The 22,683-nt window shown below is 33.5% G+C and overlaps 1 protein-coding gene across 1 annotated transcript in view; it reads right to left on the reverse strand.

Annotated features, from left to right (window-relative positions):
• The window catches only part of LOC131854055 (protein O-mannosyl-transferase TMTC1-like), a 125,610-nt gene that overhangs the window by 13,396 nt on the left and 89,531 nt on the right, over window positions 1–22,683 (reverse strand). The window contains exons 2-5 of the mRNA XM_059205178.1: window positions 10,234–10,411; window positions 9,643–9,716; window positions 9,004–9,141; window positions 7,372–7,548 (exon numbers count right to left, since the gene is read on the reverse strand). Of these exons, the coding sequence (XP_059061161.1) occupies window positions 7,372–7,548; window positions 9,004–9,141; window positions 9,643–9,716; window positions 10,234–10,411 (567 nt within the window). The remainder of the gene's footprint in view (window positions 1–7,371; window positions 7,549–9,003; window positions 9,142–9,642; window positions 9,717–10,233; window positions 10,412–22,683) is intronic.

Consider the following 22,683-nt stretch of genomic DNA (forward strand, 5'->3'; position numbering starts at 1 on the left):
GCTAGCTGTGCCCGCGGTTTCATTTACGTGAAACGTATAGCCTATATATTATACTGATATATAAGCTACATTACTGTTAGGTTTTATCAAAATCCATGTAGTAGTTTTTGCGTGAAAGAGTAACAAAAATCCATCTATAATCACAATATTTACATATTAAAAAAAAATTGTACAGAGCGCTAACTGGTCTCAAGCTAATTAGAGCTTATAATATATGTACTAGACAGCTGATAGATATACTTAGATACATTTTTGTAAACACAAATCATTTATCTATTTATTCATAGCTTTATTAAGTTTTAATATTTTTTTTTTTGTAAAGACAAATTATTTATACATTTATTAATAGCTTTATTAAGTTTTAATGTACAAAGATAATGGCGCATATAGTGGGCTTAACACTTTAAGGTAATAATACATAAAATACATAGGAAACATCCATATCAATACAAACAATCATACTCATGAATACAAATGTTTATACGGTGTGAGGAATCGAACTTACACGTGCCTGGATCGAACTTGCGAACGTCAGAAGTAAAGCGATGTGCTAAACTGCTAGACCACAGGCAGACTGTTATTATTTTAATTTATATCATACCAGCGGTTCTACCCTCATGAAATTTATAGCCTATATGTTATTCTGATGTATAAGCTATAGTACTGTAAAGTTTCATCAAATCTGTTCAGTAGTTTTTGCGTGAAAAAGTAACAAATATCTATTCATACTAACAAACTTTCGCGTTTATAATACTAATAAGATAAGATTTCTTTTCAGTTCTAAAACAAAAATGGACGGTAAACGTGTTTAGGAATAATTTTATGGTAAATAATATATTTGCCGCATTTGACGTTAATCTATATGAATATTTTAAATGTGAAAGTGTGTATGTCTAGACAGACAGACATCTCTTGGTTACCTACTCACGAATAAACGGCTGTATTGATCTTATTGAAATAAGCCTCTGTTTTTTATAAAAAATGTAAACGATATTATAAGTAACAACTTGTAATCTATAGTTTAAAACGAAGTCGCTTCCGTAGTTTGTTCGTATAGATCTTAAACTACGTAACGTATTCTAACACAGTTTTTAGTAGTAAATAAAGTGATTCGAGAGGAAGGTTTATATGTATAATACATGTACACCCGGGCGAATCCGGGGCGGGTGGCTACTTTTATAATATAACGATTCATCCTTACTAATATTATAAATGCGAAAGTAACTCTGTCTGTCTGTCTGTCTCGCTTTCACGCCAAAACTACTAAACTGATTTAAATGAAATTTGGTACCTATATAGTCTAGACGCCGAGGAAGGACATAGGCTACTTTTTAATACGAAAAAAGGGTTGTAAGGGGTTGAAAATGGTAATGCAAGGTTATCTTTATGCGGTTGAATACACACTTATTATAATAATGGCTTAACTAAAAAATTAGATATTTTGGAAAGTCTACTTTATAATTGTGTTATTAAGTCTATTTTCAAAAATTTTTAATTTCTGAATTACACCAGTATTGTACTAGATATGCGACTTATTAACGCTCATATGTCATAAATATACATATATGTTATTTGTATAAGCAGCGCGCGCAACTGATTATTGTCAATCCGTTGTCTCCTTATGAATTTAAATGAATAAACGTTTGCTCTGCAATTTTATTTTATAAATACATAAATATAATCCTGGTATAGCCTATAACTGATGACCCTGCTCTTGGACAAGAGCGTAAGAACATATTATTAATAATTTTGAAGAATAAAACAACATATAATATTAAAAATGTTGTCAATACATATGAACAACATTTCCTTGGAAGAAACAACATCTACCGTTCCATCCGAGCTATTCAGGTTCGGAATACGCGTTTCTCCATTCTGGCCAGTAGAGTCAGAGATATGGTTCGCGCAAGTAGAGGGATAGTTTGCAATTTAGAATATCACATCTATTATTTTGATTTAACAAAATTTTATTATGTTATTGGCCAACTGGACCACCAATTTTCAAAAGAATTTAAAGAAATGTTTAAACTGTTTATTAAATATAAATAAATATGACATTTAAATTTGTAAATATCACATTGTCACCATTCAAGGGGTAAAATAAAATAGCAGATAAAAGTTTTTATGGAAATTCGTCATATTTGAAGCTAGAACGATGAAGCTTTTTTCTTACGCTTTTTTGGGTCAGTTTATTTAATAAATACCTTACTAATATTATGAAAGTGAAAGTGACTCTGTCTGTCTGTCTTAAAAGCCAAAACTTCTGAACTGATTTAAATGAAATTTAAAGTCTAGATCTTGAGATCGGTTACATTAGGTTACTTTTTAATGCTAAAAAGGGTTATAAGAGACTGAAAGAGGAATTTTTTAAAAGTTTAAGCTTCAATCCTATTTTTTTGCGTATTGATTAAATATAATTAACGAAAATGGGTTGTAAGGGTCAAAAGGGGAGTTAAAATGTTGTATGCATGTATTGTCATTTTTTAAAGCTAGAAACTTGAAACCCATTTTTTAGGCTGTTGAGAAAATATTAGTACCTACCGCCACAGGACTCAGCCATAAATGGTTACAGTATAGCGACATCTTATCATTGGTACATGATGACACTAATATAAGTAGCATTAAAAAAAACAAGAAAAAGGGTTATAAGGGGTTGAAAGGGGAGATGTAATGTATGTATGTATGGTATGTATGGAAGTATCTTCATTTTAAAGATAGTAGTTTGAAACTTAGTTTTTGGCTGTTGATTGAATTGTATGGAATTATGTATGGAAATTTCATTTTTAAAGCTAGAACGATGAAACTTTTTTATTGGGTTAGATTATTAATATATATTTTTTATTATTTGCTCAAGGTCACTATTTTACGCGGACGAAGTCGCGGGTACAGCTAGTATAAAATAAATAAACTCCAAAAAATCTTAATTAAAAGTGCGTAGTCTTATTTAATAAAAATCGTACGAGACAAAAAAACTGAGTTGAATTTCGAATAAGTAGCATTCATTTGTTTATGAATTTATGAAGAATTATTCATATGTTTATGAAGAGAAAGTTTTATAATATCACGATTTATATTGCATCTGTTTGGGACACAACTCTAAAAAATCTTAATTAAAAGTGCGTAGTCTTATTTAATAAAAATCGTACGAGACAAAAAACTGATTTGAATATTTGAATTTCGAATACGTAGCATTCATTTGTTTATGAATTGATGAAGAATTATGAAGAAAAAGATTATTAGAGAAGAATAAAAGAACCATCATAGCGTTTTTATTAATCCACAATTTAACTGTGATAATATATTAAATATAAATTGTAATTTCTTTCGTGCATAGGAATAAAATTTTTACTTACTCATTTCTGTATTTTTCACTTATTTATTTCTATAACATCTATGTGAATTTTATTAAATGTCAACGCACTGAATATTTAATATACGAATTTAAATCTTATTATGTGTAAATAAGATATATTATACATCGTTGAGAGTTAAGTAGAGGCGATATTAATATTTCTCAACTTGGAATGATAAAATATCTCTATTCATAGAAATGACAGATTCTAAGAACGAATACACGAGTACATATGTTCATATAAATAATATTTATATCGAAAAGCAAAAGATCTAATAATAAAATCAACCCTTGCCTAAATCAGCGGTATATTATATTTCGGAGTTAAGACATACCACCCCTTCTTATTTTTTCAGTGTATGAAAATATCACAAAATGATTTAACAATTTATTATAATAAAAAAATAAATCTGAACAACTCACACAGCGCCCTCTAGTAGTACTCACTAGTAAACAGAGCTCTCTGATATATTTATACCATACCTAAATATTTTTATTATAAATATTTCTTTCGGCATCAAACTCGCGACCAACAGAAAGTGATAACAGCAATCCACTAAACCAAAAACGGGACTCGACAATCCATAATATACATAGAAGACACCCAGAATACAAACAATCATGTTTGCATCGAGCGAGGCATCATACACGCGACCAAAGGTTACTTCCTTATTATACAGACAGAGTTACTTTCGCATTTATAATATTAGTAAGATATTTAATAAGCTATTAGACCTACAATGAACTGGTAATTTTATATATTCTTTTATCCATATTTAAAATATTGGTATTCCTTTTATATAATTGTTTTATAATAATTTCTGTCATTGCGCTCTGCTACAATAAATGTCTCTACAAGCATCTCTCTTATTTTCATTAATTATTACTTAAACTAACTCCAAAAACACAGAAATAAGTAAAGTAGTGTGCTAAACTGCTAGCCCCCCGAGGCCGCAAAAATTCTATAGAAGTTTATACATATAAGAGTTAGTAATGTAACCGTTTTCAGGCAACTGGCAATAAATGATACATAATAGTCTGTGGACATGAATGATGACAGTTCGTAATAGAGCAGACTGTTGGTAATAACCTACTTGTAGCGCGCACAGATGATAAATTGATTTAAGACGTCTCACTACTCCAGACAAAATGAAGTATAAGAAATAAAACAGAACCATTTCGACGTTAACAAAATACAATTTTATATTTTGACCAGAAATAAAACAGGGCCAGTTCCGTTTGGACGTTGCTCTTTAACAAAATACAATTTTATGTTTTGACCAGAAACAAAATAGGGCCAGTTCCGTTTCGACGTTGCTCTTTAACAAAATACAATTTTATGTTTTGACCAGAAACAAAATAGGGCCAGTTCCGTTTCGACGTTGCTCTTTAACAAAATACAATTTTATGTTTTGACCAGAAACAAAATAGGGCCAGTTCCGTTTCGACGTTGCTCTTTAACAAAATACAATTTTATGTTTTGACCAGAAACAAAATAGGGCCAGTTCCGTTTCGACGATGCTCTTTAACAAAATAAAATTTTATGTTTTGACCAGAAACAAAATAGGGCCAGTTCCGTTTCGACGATGCTCTTTAACAAAATACAATTTTATGTTTTGACCAGAAACAAAATAGGGCCAGTTCCGTTTCGACGTTGCTCTTTAACAAAATAAAATTTTACGTTTTGACCAGAATTTTATATTTTGACCAGAAATAAAACAGAGCCATTTCCGTTTCGACGTTGCTCTTTAACAAAATAAAATTTTACGTTTTGACCAGAATTTTATATTTTGACCAGAAATAAAACAGAGCCAGTTCCGTTTCGACGTTGCTCTTTAACAAAATACAATTTTATGTTTTGACCAGAATTTACTTCATTGTGACCGTATAGTTGATTTGATTTGGCATTGTTGTGTTTCCTTACAAAACGTAAAATATAAAAGCAATTCTATTATTGGATTCTTTGTAGTGACGGTACAAATATTATTTAGAAAAAATAATTATTTTAAATGTTAAAAACATTCAATCAATATGTTGTTGGACCAGTTGAAGAGGAAAAATAATGTATAATTATCTTCAAATGCGAAGTATAAAATGGATTCAGACTTCAGAGTGTATAAATATCTTTTTTAATGAAACACCAATTACATATTCATAGACATTCTTATTTAATGTGATACATAAAAAACACTTGTACAGCTATAAACAATTATACTCATAAATCCAAACATTTTTTCAAATCCTCGCACGGAGAATTGAACTCACGACTATCGGTAGTAAGGCGGTGTGCTACTAGATCACCGAGGCTGTCATATCATTTAAAACTATTCTATTCTAACAGAATTGTTCTAGTCTAACAGAATCAAACCCCAGACTTGTATTTAATACCGCATACTGTATTTTATTTGAGGGAAGCAGATTGTTAATAATATGGACTAATAACCCTATTGTTAGCAATGTACCATGTCAAGTTGACGTCCTCGCGATTTCCCCTAAAAACCATCATCATTGGACTCCCTAAAATATGGTCGAGCGCAGTGATGGCTGGCTCATCCGTCATACTCGTGAACTGAGTGCTACTCGTAGGGACTGGTCTGCTCTTATCACTACGACTGATTTAATCTTATTCTGTTTTTATATTTGAGCCAAAATGAATTAGTGCTGGTTGGTAGTTTGTATTCACACGTTTCGACTTGTAAAATGTGAACTTACAAGGATTGTTTAAAAGAGCAACACACAAGTTACTTGCTTATTCTTCTTGTGATGAGACAACTTTCCAAATAAGCGGTAGATTTAAAAAAAAATTGTTGACTATTCAAAAGTGCTTAAATTAAGTTTATTTGAATAAATGATTTTCTATTCTATTCTACTCATCTTAAGTTTCTGATAAAATTGTCACGTTCAGCTAACTGACCTGACCTCATGCTCATCTGATCATCCTCCACTAGTGCTCCACCAGCGTAAACCGTTAGCGCAGACAGGTGCTTGGTTCTATTATCATCCATAGTAAAAACTATATTTTTTAACACACTTGCTCGTTAAGTGGATCTAATTTCAAAGGTCTTCGATATATAAAGCAACTCATAAAACACTCGTGCGTTATAAATGCAAATAGTGACGTTGCTATTTTTTTTATTAAATTTAGAACTGGCCACCTCGCCTAACATGTGCGCTGAATTAAAAAAGTAAAACGGCGGGAAAGTGCCAAAATGAACAAAATATAAAATTATGTTTTTTTAATCTGTTATCTTGTAAGTATGATGAAAAATGTGTTATAGTATTACGATATGATGTGTTGTTATGATGGTTATAGCATACGAGGAATTTTAACCCGAAGCAAAGGTGAGGGCGTAAAAGAGTCGAGTGTGTTATAACCATCATAACGCACTTATATCTTAATATACTATTATAACTTTATTGCTGTCACCAGATACATCGACCATAAAATATACACCGTTTTATAATGATTTAGTGCTTGATCAGGAATTCGCGTGTCCAGTTCAAGTGACAGACAAAGTTGTATAGAAATAAAGTTGTTTAGGATTTTATGAAGTCATTACAGTGATGTATTTAACTTGTGTTTTATGATGTTTAATCTGTGACTTTAGATTTGCTGTCGAAATATATTATGTTGATTTATTATTTCATATAATTTGTTGTCTATACATTATTTTGAGACTAAAACGTGCATGTTAAAATAGAATTATAGAACATATACATTTTACACCGAGAGTTACACCGAGTCAACCCGAGACGTGATGGCAGATGATCACATTTTTTTTCTTTCTGAACAACCTTCTAATAAACGCAAACATAACGAAAAGATTTAGCAAAATCAAAGCTGTGACCAAGAGAAATAGGGATACATTTTTTTAGACATAGATTAAATTTCTCATTTTGGGTGTTCCGCCAGGAACTTTAAAAACTTGCAGGTTGACCTGAAGTATATATCTATATTCATACATTCATATTTATTCTGTAAATAATAACATTCTATAAATTTATTGTAGAAATCTTACCTGACAAAAAAACTAGGGTGAAAGGCAGCTGGATTGTCCTGAGGCGAAAAGGTTGGCCACGTGCCCTGCAGTAGGGCCAACCTCAGGCAAATAAGCAATGCAAGCGACAGCAACACTTTAATACTTCTTATTGATAGTCCTGTACACTTCTTTTCTATTTTCAGCGAACATATAGATCTGTAAAAAACATTGAAAGGTTAAAATTTTGTTAGTTAGTTATTTTATATTAAATACCAGAAGATATGTAGGTATTTTTAATACATAATACACAATTTTAGCTCTGTCACCTATTTCTGTCCGCAGCAGTTATCATATAGTTATTTTCTCTTGTATATGCTTTTAGATACAGCGGTGGATAGTACAAAGTCATCTTCATAGGCATACAACGTTTGTAATTTAAGAAATGGTTTCTAATAATACAGATAAATTTGTTTATAACCATCCACGTTAAAGAGCTAGCAAATATACATTCTGGATTGAGTGTGCATTCAGAATACAGCACAAGAGCAAGCACCGTACAAAAGTGTGTATGTTAAGTTTATTTGGATAAAATTATTTATTTCTATTCTATACATTGACAGCCTCGGTGGTCTAGTGGTTTAGCACACGGCTTTATTATCCGATGGTCGTGGGTTCGATTCCTAGCACAGTACAAACATTTGTTTTCATGAGTATGATTGTTTGTATCAGTCTGGGTGTTTTCTATGTATAATATGTATTTATTTACAAAAATGTATCCATGTATTTATATCAGTTGTCTAGTACCTATAACACAAGTTCTGCTTAGTTTGGGACTAGATGGCGCTGTATTAATTGTCCTGAGATATTATTATTATTCTCTTTTTCACAGCATAAGCTGGTGACTAGTAGCGAGGACGAGACACGCCGTTATTATTATTATTTTTTATATTCTCTCAGCTTTTGCTGTTTTTTTTTATTATTATTATTATTATTATACATATGTAGTGGCATGGTATTGCAAATCATCAAAATAGATTCCGCTCAACTACAATACCACACAACTACACTAAACGATATGCTCCGTCTATATCAATCACGTTGTAAAAGCAACCTGCAAAATTTGAAATTCAACCTAATATTAGACAGTTCTGGGTCCTAATTCTTTTATAAATAAAAGAAGAAAAGAAATTTAATAAATTCCTTAAATGTTCGTTGTTGAAAACATTACTCCATAAGCCTATTATTACAGCATTTAAGAATATCTGAAAGATTATTGTATCTTTCAGATATTACACATGTATCCTTTCAGGCATAGGAATGTATACGAGAAAATTAGATATACACATTTTAGCATTTAAGAATATCTGAAAGATTATTGTATCTTTCAGATATTTCTATATTCCTATGCCTGAAAGTGTACATGTGTAAGTTTTGTACTATGTAATTATGTATGATACTAGCTATGTCCACGGTTTCCCGCGTGAAATTTATAGCCTATATGTGATATGTCTAAACTATATTACTGTAAAGTTTCATCAAAAAACATTCAGTACTTTTCGCGTGAGCGATTAAAATATAATTTGCGTTTATAATATTACTAAGATTAACACATTAAAAATAATGAATAAATAAATATTTGGAAAGGGAATCAAGTCTATTAAAATTTATTACCTTTTTACAAATGGCCAACACCTATAAAAATCGAATGCTAAATTAAGCATGAGCACGGTGACTCCAGTTTCCTTGGCGAGCATGCTCAGAGCGCCAAGTACTATGCTCAACCACACACACTTCTTGCTGCTTGTGGGTCTATAAAAGAAAGAAGTTATTTAATACAGGTGTTAACTTACACCAACGTCACAGAAAATACTTTTTTTTTTATTTTATGTTTGTAAAAATATTGGGGCACTTGATACGACACGACGAACTAATTAACAATATTATAGAAGGAAAAATAGATGGAAAGAGAGGAAGGGGAAGACCAAGACACAGCTATATCAAGCAAGTTAAAGAGAAAGTTGGAGTCGTGTCGTATCAACAGCTAAAGGGACTGATAGAAGATCGTGGAAGGTGGCGGGAGCTCCACCGATAAGAGCACAGCTCTTAAATTATGAATGAATGATGTTTGTAGGTAATTGTAAGAATAATTTTGTTAATTTAATTACTAATTAACGACTCCTGAAATCACAAACATCTAAATATATTTCGCGACATCTGTGATGCTATAATTGACGTTTGGCTGTTACCATAGGGTGTGCTGCCTGTTTGATTTTCGAAATAATAATTAAAGTAATAATAAATTTAAATTACCTGTGGTATACTAATAGTGAAGACAGGAAAAATATACAGGCTAGTACATCAGCTCTACCAACTACGCCGGCCACCTGTTGATGTAAGAAAAAAATTACTACTGAATGGATTTATCTTATTTTGTACTGTCAGCTTACGGCGGTTTAGTCGCCGAACAGTTTTTATTTTTATGCTATTAAATATCCTCAATATATTGTGTTTATTCCGGAGAATATCACCCATTTCGGCGCAACAATACAAAATATCTAAATTATGATACATTTCTTTCTTTAATACTAACTTTGGCTATATCGATAACTTTGATGGCTTCTTCAGTTGATGGGTTATTGAGAATACTATTGCAGAGCCGAAGGCATTTCGAATAAAAGGTATCAATTCGAGTCTTTTAGTCTCGTTGCGTGCCTAGTCCATAATAATATGATAAACGTCTTAAAATTTTCTACATACCATACAATTTGGAGTTATAGCGCCGAAAAGTTATATTTATATACTCTACATAAATATAGTCACAACAGCAACTATATTTATTAAAAAACTATAATAGGTGACTATAAAAAACATACACATATTTATTTCTATACATATACTTACCGCCTCAGTATGAACGGGGTGTACAGCGAACAGCAGCGCTGCAAGCGCTGCAAAGGGTCGCTGCAGTCGCGCTATCGTAACACAAGCGCGTGCAACTAGCGCGCAACAAGCGGCGTGCAGCGTGACATTGCACGCGTGCCACCACCAGGGTCGGAGGCCGGCTAAAGCATGGTTTAACCTGGAACAAGAAAAAAATATATGAAAATTGACAATGTTTGTTAACTAGCTGTGCACGCGGATTCATCTGCATTCAATTTCAATATAAAATATAGGGGGGGAAAGGGGATTGTTAGTAATGTGGACTGATGACCTATTACTAGGTGTCAGGTTGACCTCCACGCGGTACCCCCTGGAAACCATCGTGACAAATTCCTGGAGAATTTGTCACGATGAGCTAACTGACCTGACCTCATACTCATCTTATCATCCTCCACTGGTGCCCCGCCAGCGTATGCCGTTAGCGCAGGCGGGTGCAACATTCCATTATCATCATTAAAAATATATATATATATATATAATATAGCCTATGTGTTATTCTAATATTACTGTAAATTATGTATTATGCGTACAAAACTTTCTCTTGTACAAACATATAGTAGAAAATCAGAAAATCAGTGAGATACATTTTTACAACTTTTGCTTGCCTCTGAATCATCTTCTTACAGTAAAGAAGGTGATTCATCACAAGAAGAATGAGCAAGAAACTTGTGTGTTGCCCTTTTGAAAAGATTTTTTTTTTATATAAACAATTATACAATAACAATTAAGAGGCATGCGACAAGCAACATAGAATATTTTTGCTCTTTATCTTTTATCTTGTCTCACTTCTTTTATTTAAATATTACATCGTGAACCATCAAATATTTCATTGTGAAAACCTTTCAAGTAATCCAAAAGTAGACTGCCTAAAACACTCCGCAAACGTCAATTAAGCCACTCCAAAGCATAGAGTAATAACAACGTACATACACATAAATGTAACAACATTTATGTTACTTTGTCAAACGAAAATGGATCATAAATCCACAGAGCGAGTAGCAGACTTGCTTATAATGGTATGAGGTGACAGTCAGCGAAAACGCCACCATGCTATAACGTGTGGTACAATGTATTTAAATTTAGTAGCTCAGTTTGTGTCCCGTAATTAAAATTCCAAAGTATGTTTTAATATCAACTGGCTGCGATTTAGTTCACGTCCAAAGAGACACTTTGTACTAAATAGTTTGCTCGAGCAATTACGTTTTAGCTATTAAATCAGATGTGCGCGCTGTAACCGGAACTCTTTGTTTTGAAACGGTCCAAAAAATTATAATAACTATTTAGAAAGTTTATTTTTTTTATTATTAAATAGAAAAGTCCATAAAATAGAAATGATAGCATATTTAATACCTAATAATACAAATCAAAATAAATTTTCTATAATAACAAATCTTAATCATCTTAACTTATGCATTATATTACATTATGTATGGGACTAGAAGAAGGTTAAATATCTTCTTATAGTCCTTGAAACCCAAATCGCTTAGGACATTTTTGAGATTAGCGCATATATAAACTGAACAAAAAAATAATAAAAATCATTATTTTCGATAGATTATTATTACTGTGAATACAGAATAGAATAGAAAATTCTTTATTCAAGTAAACTTAATTTAAGCACTTTAGTATAGTTATCACAATTTTATTAATCTACCGCTCATCGTGAAATTATATTTACCTATTTGAACTTTATAACACGAGTGTCCGAAAGAAAAGAGCTTTTGGTGTTAAAAGCGGTCATTAGCTTTTGTTTGTTTATGGTGCGGACCGTATGTTTGATCAAAGCTTACGATGTACATGTAATTATATATCTTCACGGCTGTTATGTCTGATGGGGTAATCAGAGGCATTATCTAGTGTAGACGTTGTGATGAATACTACATTTCGCTGGATTTCAAAACGGCTAAAGAAGACCCTAACGTATTTTATAGATAATTTTTTTTATCCGCTATTTTATTTACCTGAGAATCAGTCAGAAAAAAATATATATTCTCAAAGAAAGTTTTTGTTATCGGTCAGATTCGAACCCACTACTTTCCGATATAAGTCGGGGTATTAACCACTACGTCACGACGTTCCCGAATGTTGTATGTATACAAAGAAATTCCGCAACAAAATCACGAACTTACATGCAACACTAACATTGCCCACTGGCCTTTACACAAGGCTGCCCTAGTTCCTAACTTTGTTTTTGTCATTGTGCCTACTTAATAATTAAGTACACAAAACAGCTAGCCATGATTAATGTACGTTGTTTGTTTGTTTGTCCCCCAAAGCCGGGACCATTCACAACTCATTAAATTGAACTTGGCTTTTGGACTTTCAGTTTATAAGCCTCCGGTTGCGTAACCTTGACAATTGTTCGTGTCGGTGTACAAGGTGCCGTGTTTTATTTTCTTACGAAACTGACTGTCTCTCGCTACTTCGTATGCACAAATTTTCATTCCTTATTTCAATCCCAGTCCAGATTATTCTTAGATAAAAGATCATTCTCGGATCATCCTATAATCATTCTCGAAATACAATCTATGCTCTTAAGCTTTTGAAAACCGGCAGCTCCTTTAGCTGGATGCCAGACGCGACGAGCTGAAAGCCCGACCATCTGCGGCTATCACCTATAATTATATGAGCGGTGTGCTCTCATGCCCGCGATATGCGAGGATTTTTACACACAAAATAGGCTACATAAGTCACATGCGAGCACATCAACGACAAAATCGGAATTGAAGATAGTCGCCGTGGCCGAAATCGGCCTGGATTACATCATCATCATCATCATGTTCATAAATAACGTCATTATGATACGTTCCTTCGTTTATTCGTAAAAAAGACATAAGAGGCAATAAACAGCAAGACAGTAAGATGCACTTTCGGATTTATAATATTAGAATGGATGGACGTAAGCAAAATTCTTCTTGGTTTCTATTTTTAAGTATAGGCTAAAAAAATTAAGAAAATAGATCGCACAGATAAATTAATTTTGTGAATAATTTCAATACTTCTGCCCAATATTTTATTATTAAATTCATATACAACTTTATTTATATTTCTATTTACTATTGGCTTACTGTATTATTGGATTATCTACCCTGGTAGTGCAATATAAGTGTTTTAATAAAACAATCAGTAAAACGGATCGATATGGTGAAGATGCCGCGTACTACAAAAACAGCCGTACTGAAAACCCTTTTGCAATATCAGGCGGCTGAAAATGATCCCATAAAAAATGGCGACATAAAAGCATACAACTTCAAAGAAAGCAATCACTTTTTTCGATACCAATAACAATTGGAGCCAATGGCAGATTATCAGATATATCGCAGGAAAGGCAACTATAAACAGAAATGTTTCGGGCGGGAATCAAACGTGAGTCTTTATTAGTTTTGTTATAACCACAAAAGGCCGTACAATCTAGTTTTACGCGTGTGATATAATGGTGCACTATATATGATGGGACTATGATGTCGAACTACAAATCAAGAAACAGATATTGCTTATAAAAATACTGTTATTTTTTTATTTTGTTATGACAATATCGAAAATGTGTACAACAATTCTCATACTGATAGGATGAGAATTGTTGTTATTATAGTAATGAAAATGAGAATATAAATTCTCATACTAACATCTTCATGAGCATGATTGTTTGTATATGTCTGGGTGTTTTCTTTGTATAATATTAGTGTATTTAAAGAAATGTATCTAAGTTACCTAGTACCGATAACACAAGCTCTGCTTGGCTCTGGACTAGATGACGTTGTGTGAATTGTCCAAATTTTTTATTACGTTTATAGTGTATTAAATATAGAAAACTACCATAACCAATATAATACAAATAATAGTAATAAAAATACTAGTATTTCGCAATATTGAACTGCGAGCTCTGTTTTCGGAGTAATCAGTTAACCACTAATCCACAACATGTTACAATTATTATTAATTTATTCCACGTACTATACAAATATGATATTTTTTCCATTGCATTTAAAACCATGCAACAATATTATGTACTGCATGCAACGGTAATTTTTAAACTCACGATAGGAGATAACCTATTTCCTGTAACCGTGTCAGTTAAATCTAATGAATAAACTATGAGTGAATGCATGTGTAAAGAGTATAAAGTACCATCAGTCAGTTATTGGATTACTCCCATAAATATCAAATTAAGTTATATTTTGTTTAACCATTACACTGTATTTCATTATTAACATATCTAACCGGTAGGTTGACAAGGTATTAAAACCTATAATACATTATTTGGGACAAACAATGTTAAGTAGAAATATAACATAAACTGATAAATAATTTATATTAAAAGAAACATATGTTACATTTAAAAAAATATCATCATCATCATCATATCAGCACGGAAGACGACCACTGCTGGACATAGGCCTCCCTCAAAGATCTCCACGACGATAGATCCTGCGCTGCTCGCATCCAATGCCTTCCAGCCTTCTTAACCAGATCGTCGGTCCACCTTGCTGGAGACCTTCCCACGCTACGTCTTCCGGTCCGTGGTCGCCACTCGAGGCCTTTACTACCCCAACAGCCATCTGTCCTACGAGCCTGCCCATTGCCACTTCAGAGTCGCAATTTTTCGGGCTATGTCGGTCACTCTGGTTCTTCTGCGGATCTCCTCATTTCTGATTCGATCACGCAGAATAACTCCGAACATAGCCCTCTCTATTGCCCTCTGAGTGACTCTGCGCTTGTTCATGAGGCCCATAGTTAGCGACCACGTCTCTGTACCATAAGTCATTACTGGCAACACAAATTGGTCGTAAACCTTCGTCTTGAGACACTGCGAAAATTTGGACGAAAAGATATATCTGAGAACGCTGTCTATCCGGGTTGGATTCGACGATTGACCTCTTTCTCGAAATTGGACCTAACTAGCTGGATGTTTTTGCCCTAGTAAAAAATTGTAACTAGTATTTAAGGTTTTGATTATTGTTATAAATAGGTATGCAGCGTATAAACTTAACACTTGCAATATAGAATTTAAAATAATCAACAAATTATATAAGAGACATTCCTTGTACTACATTAAACTAATTTATATATATTTAAAAGTAAATAACCATATCAGTAAATCAAGATGAATTTATAAAATTTAATATTTTTCTAATAAAAAAGAATCATGCCTAAAAATCAGTCCAGAATTAAACAATTCATAGCGTAACTGCCACACAAAAAACATCTGCAAGGAATTGATAAACTCCTCCTATTCCAAGTCGGTTGATTAGTGAACAAAACAAATGCACAGCAAAAACATTACCCAATACAAAACAAACAACAAACCCTTCCAAAAACAGGACAGGAAAGCTATTAATTTCAGTTCAGCAAAAAGTAGCAAAGGAAAAACCTAATAGGTGCTAGGTCACGTATCGCAAAAAGAAAAGCTATCGGTTTTACAGCGATGTCTGATACGGGAGGCTATTAAAAAGCAATCAGGCTGACGCTTCACTACCTCTGATGCAGAGCAGCGTCCTGGAAGCAGAATGTAACTGACACTACAGTACACATGCGTAAATGAGTTATCATCATTACATAGCATAAAACAAAGTCGCTGTCGCTGTCTGTCCGTCCCTATATATGCTTAAATTTTTAAAACTACGCAACGGATTTTGAAGCGGTTTTTTTTAATAGATAGAGTGATTCTGGAGAAAGGTTTATATGTATAATACATACACACCCGAGCAAAGTCGGGGTGAGTAGCTAGTTGTTTATAATTTAATTTATTATTCACAATCCAAATAATATGGTTGAATGATTGCAATGTTTCCCAGTCAATGTGCTCACTCTAATACGTTTGAATGCTAAATGAAAATAGCTGGCTTATTAGTCATACTCGTGAACTCTTCTTGTAGGGATTAGTCTGTTCGAGTTACGCCCACTGATTATATTATTTCCTTTTGACAATAATGAAATGCTAATAGTCACGATGTTTTACAATGAATTACTGTTTATAATTTAATTTATAATTCCCAATCCTTGTTAAAATGCCCGATCTAATATAGTTGAGTGCAATGATGGCTGGCTCATCCGTCATACTCGTGAACGGGTGCTTCTTGTGGGAATTAGTCTGTTCGAGTTACGGCCACTGATTATATTATTTCCTTTTGACAATAATGCAATGCAAATGATCACTGCATTCTCTCTAATTGAATTTAAAAATGTTTAGCGGGTAATGTAGCAGCTGCAGGAAAGGAGATGAAGTGATTGCTATTTACATTATGTATATTAACGAAATATTTACAATTGATATATGTACAAGAAGGCGATTCGGTCTCGAATGACAAGCTTGTTATTCTTCTTGCTCCATCGTAACTAGGCAACGGTGTTGCCGCACGATGATAGTAGATTCGCTTCGCCACAAGTGAATCTGTGATTATGGACAAGCTCGTTTGAAAAGAATAAGAGCTGAGTTTCTTGTCAGCTTGAAAGCATTCCAAACTGATGGTAGATTTGACATATCATAAGAGTCTGTAATAAACCTACATGAATAAAGATACATAGATTCTAATTTTGAATTTTTATCTTTATCTAATTAAATCGGAAATTACGTGACGACGTTACGTTTACGAGTCATGTAAAGGTCGTTAAATGATAACATGACGACTGTTTTCATGTTTATATATATGACAGCCTCGATGGTCTAGTGGTTTAGCACACCGCTTTACTATCCGATGGTCGTGGGTTCGATTCCTAGCACGGTACAAACATTTGTATTTATGAGTATGATTGTTTGTATCGGTCTGGGTGTTTTCTATGTATAATATGTATTTATTTACAAAAAAAATGTATCCATGTATATATATCACTTGTCTAGTACCCATAACACAAGCTCTGCTTAGCTTGGGACTAGATGGCGCTGTGTTAATTGTCCTGAGATCTTATTATTATTATTACTATATAGACGACGGACGACGTTTATCATCAAACCGCCATCCTGATTTCCACTTAAATTATATATATGTGTAGCTATTTATTCATATATATTTATGTATGTAGTATTTTCCAATATATTATTTACTTATATTTGCAACGCCAATAATCATTTTTTGTACCACCCACGGTTGATGTGTAGATAATGCCGCATGGTCTTAAGTTCCCCTTAAGTTAAGTTAAGTAAAGTAAGTTAAACATGTGCTAAATGAGTTTTAATTTTTGTTTTATTTATTAAAAATTTAATTTAAATAAATAAAACACAAATTAAAACTCACTTATTACTCAGTATGATTTTTGCAACTGATTGTACTATAAAAGTCGATACAAGTTACCTAGACAGCGCTAAAACAAAATTCGTACATTTCAAAGTGGAAAACTTAATTGCCGAGTGCAGTCCACAAGCATAGTCGCTTGTCAGGGAATAGGAAATATTAATAACTCCCCGCTCACGCAAACACTTTGAGCAATTAAACTTTAGCATTAGTTCCCTTAAGATGACGCCTCAACTATGTTTCAAACGATTTATTTAAACTTAAATGATAGTTCTGTCTTCTATGTAGAATTATATGTACTATATCTTTACTTTAATATACAGTAAAATCGCTCGTTCGATCGATCGTTTATTGTAACATTTCGATTCGAAATTCAAACTTAAATAATAGTTCTTTAATCTATATTTGAAATATTTTTTTTTATTCTTTAATGGCTTGGTACATTGGTGCATTAGCCAAAAACAAAAAGATTTTACGATAAGTATATAGTACGTACATATAATTAAAAATAAATATCAATATCTGCTAATTTAAATTGATATATACGAGGGTCATTGACATTCTTTATTTGAATTTGGCGCGCATTCGGAGTTGATTCAAGAATTAGAATAACGCACGTCATTTATTAAGGAAGTTTCTAGATCTAACGGTTTTACTAAAGAAAGAATACATTTAAAATTGTTTTTTACTTGTTAAATGGTAGAGTAAAACATTGTTCCTCTTTTATGGCGAGTTTAAAATTTATATACCTATAATAATGTGCTGCTGTAGATATCAAAAACAGTTGTTTGTAATAATTTTAATATCTTTTCAGAGCAACACAATTGATTATATTTTTACACATTTAAATGTGTTTGTAAAACACATAACACATATAGATTTGCAGATTTCTTTTCTTGACTGATAATGGAATGGGCCAACCGCCTGTGATAACGGTTTACTCTAGGGGAGGACGATAAGATGAACATAAAGGTCAGGTCAGTTAGAAAATTTTAGTGTCAAGTTTTTTTTAATGGCTGACAATGGAATGAGGCTTCTGTCAAACGGAAAACCGTTATCATCCTCCACTGGTACCTCCTCTGTGATAACACTGTGAAGGTACCAGTGGAAGATGATAAAATGAACATGAGGCCAGGTCGGTTAGATCAGCGTGGCAAATTCAGAATTTTATCACGACAATTTCCAGGGAGATCTGCGCGTACGACCTGATTTGGTACATTTTTAACAATGGGGTTAAGTATCCACATTACTAATAATCCCTCGGATTTGCAGATTTCAGTTCATATAAATAAAGGTATCTCAGTTGGTATACATAAAGGTACCAGTGATAAAGGATAAGTGAGTCTATTTGCAGACAAAAGGAATAAATACTCTATCAAGTCAGAGTGACACGAGTAAATATTGGTTTCGCAATAAAACACGAGTGAGCTGCTCTCGACATCCGCGTCTCGATAACGAGGTTTTTTATTGGATGATAGTGGTATGGTGCTTCCGCCTGCGCTAACGGTTTATGAGGAAGGGGCACAAGTGGACAAATGGAGGATGACCATTCTCCATCCTAACTTTTTTTTTTTACGTGGCGAAAATCCCTCATGAAGACCCGGCCGTCTCAGGGGTTGGACGGACGGGTACTGTGAGACTCACCAAAAACCCCACGATATTCCTCCTCGATCCTCCATCCTAACCTAACCTAACCTCATGTTTATCCTAATAAACACGAGGTTAGGCCATCGGCCTGACAGCCAAATTCCTGGTGAATTTGCCATGATGGTTTCCTGCCCCCTCCAATCGATCTCCCCTCCGATCGGTCCTGCGTCCAATTCAAACAGGGATCGATATTACGACGGCCTGAGCCGAGGTTCGAACTCCTAGCGGTGCCCTCAGACTAGTCGTATCCGTCAGGCGGGATTTGGCCTTCAGCCGCTCCGTAAGTCCTTCCGCGGGTTTGGAGTGCCATCTGCACTCGCTCCCTATCGTCCGGTGAAGCTGTAAAGGCCAGCTGAAGCCAACAGTATTAGAGTAGTCCGAGAAAAATGATGGTTTCCAGGGGGTACTGCGTGGAGGTCAACCTGACAGGCTACGTTATTTGCATTGAATTCATCAGTCCACATTACAATGACCCCTCTCCTCTTCTATGAGGTTCTGGAACTTTATCAATGCTAATACTATGGACTTGTCCTAAAACTAGAAGTATATATATACTTTTATGTATTGTTTTGACGATCTCTGTGGTCTAGTGGTTTAGCACACCGCCTTATTTTTAATGGTCACGGGTTCGATTCCTCGCAAGATTTGTACTCATGAGTATGATTGTTGGTATGGGTTTGGATGTTTCTATCTATATTAAGTGTGTATTTACAAAATAGTCTCCGTAATGTCTAAAGTTTATATGGTTACAGCAGACCAGAGCACAAAAAAAACTGTAATGTCTACAGTTTACGTGGTTACAGCAGAGTACCGGTTGTCATCACTGATTGATTTTCCAATTAAAATTCTGTTATCCACTGGATGCCATCAGAAATTAATAAACCTAGCCAATCGGAAATTGGTGGGTGTTTCGAAAATGTTTCAGTTACACACCAGAACACATAAATAAAACTTTATTAAATATATTAATCTTATTATTAATATTATAAATGAGGAAAGTTTGTGAGTATGGATGGATGTTTGTTACTCTTTCACGCAAAAACTACTGAACGGATTTTGATGAAACTTTACAGTAATATAGTTTATATATCAAAATAATACATAGGCTACTAATTTCGTGCAAGTGAAATCGCGGACATAGCTATCTATTTGTTAAAGTATCCTTTTAAGAATGCCTTTACAGATATCCGGCAGAAATATTCTATTTTTCTGCCGGGCAATAATTATACTACAAAACCAAAACTCCAACAATTCCCAGTTCCTTTATTAACCTGAAGTGAATCCGCATATGAAAAACATCAAGTGAACCAAATATTCGGCTGTTACAGAGATTGATTCGCGAATACATTTTTACTCACATCCGTACGTGTAATATTCTTTTTCATAAGGAAGACTCATTTCTATGAAATGGCTCGCCTCCATTCAGCCATCAGGCCACGTCGGGGGAGCGTTCGTATTCCGCGACACCTTTGATAAATGGAAAGCAGTCAGTTAGCGAAGCCACTTACGTGGTACTCTATACATAATATTTTATAACCTTCAAGAGTTTTATGCACTAGTTTTGACGGCTTCTGTAGTCTCGAGGTTTAACTCACTTTTTCTGATGGTCGGTGTATCGATTCTCGTACGATACAAACATTTATTTCTTGATTACGATTGTTTGTATTGGTTTTTATGTGTTCTATCTATAATATGTTTATTTTTTTATTTATTTAACTTTAATGCACAAAAACAATGTGTACATATGGCGGACTTAACACCATGCAGCGTTATCTACCAGTCAACCATGAGTGGTGCAGAGAAAGATTGTTGGCGGTGCACTAATATGTATGGATTAACAAAAAATATGACTATATCTAACCCACTCTAACCTGTAATACTAATCGACTTTACATAGCACTATATTTTCTAAATGTATATTGATGATTTGTATTTTTCCGGCTAAAACTGCTATGTCGTGTAATAGTATTTTAGGAATGGGAATATAGGAACCTAGAATATATAATAATCTTCCAAGGGCATTAAAATCTACTGGTAATATCCATCAATTTAAAACTGCTCTTAGAAATATACTGATTGGTAAAACTTACTACACTGTTGGTGATTTCTTGACTGATACATTGACGTAAAGACAATTGATTAATGACTATGGGTATGATGACATAGTACTGTGATTTTATTTAATTAAACATTAATTGTACCTACAATTTGAAATTTTGCACACCTCTTACGAGGTTAATGTACGGATCTCAACAACATATTTTTAACACCTTATTGTTTACCTACATTTGGCAAATAAAGTATTATTATTATTACCTTTTTTTCCTTTTTTTTCTCTTCTTTTATAGATTTAAAAGAAGGTAATACTCACCTACACGGGCCTTAGCCAAGTGTGGGAGAGGTTGTGTTGGGTGAAGATATTGTTGAGGAGGTTAAGAATTTTCGGGTCATGCGACAGGTATTTAATATTGTGGCTTTCTGTAGGAGATATGTTTTGGAGGATGAATGTTTAATGTTTGCAGACTATTTTGAAGTGTTTTGAAGAAAGTACAATAGGTACAGTATGTACAGTATTAGCTCGCCATTGTGTTCTTACCTCTATTGCAAGATCCTGATATTTTGAGACTTTATCTGAAATGGTAGATTGTATGTTGTGCGTGAGGTACAGCTATATCTATAAGATATACTGTGTTAGAGTTTTTGTCATGTAATTATTATTATTATTTAGAACACTGCCTTTCTTCCGCTGGTCACGGTTCGATTCCTCGCACAGTACAAGCATTTGCATTCATGACTATGATTGTTTGTATTGATCCAGTCGTTTTTTATATATTATGTATGTATCTACAAAAAAATATATATCTAAGTTATTTATATTAGTTATCTAGTACTCGTAACATAAGCTCTAATGACTTGAATAAAGATATTTTAATTTGAATAATTCTAATGATCAACAAAATAACTATCGCAGTGTCGCTGTACAAAAAAATATTAAGAAATATCTCTCAACGTCTATGACCGTCGACCGTCTTGCTAGTTTGCAGTCTGGCTACGTTTTACATAAATTAATATCATTTCCACCGCACCGGCGATGCTGAGACAGCTATCTGACACTAGTTGCCTGCAGATTGCGACAAATCCCCTCTACCTTTCAACATCGCCCGTCTAAAACACCCATTTAGAGCGAACAGTGTTTTAGAGTGTCACAACATCTGTGTTATAAATCGTGTTTTTAAACAATTTAATTTAATAATAAAATCACTGGACATATCACACAGCGCCATCTAGTCCCAAACTAAGTAGAGCATGAGTTATAGGTACTAGACAACTGACACAAAAACATAGATATTTTTTTTGTACATACATTCATATTATACAAACAAATCTAAATCCTTACTCATGTTATAAATGAGAAAGTAACTCTGTCTGTGTCTCGCTTTCACGCCAAAACTACTAAACCGATTTAAATGAAATTCGGTACACAGATAGTCTAGACCCTAAGGAAGGACATAGGCTACTTTTTAATGCTAAATAA

The sequence above is a fragment of the Achroia grisella genome, unplaced genomic scaffold, assembly GCF_030625045.1.
Source record: "Achroia grisella isolate CSIRO2021 unplaced genomic scaffold, CSIRO_AGI_Agris_v1 utg947, whole genome shotgun sequence".
NCBI classification, from domain to species: domain Eukaryota; kingdom Metazoa; phylum Arthropoda; class Insecta; order Lepidoptera; family Pyralidae; genus Achroia; species Achroia grisella.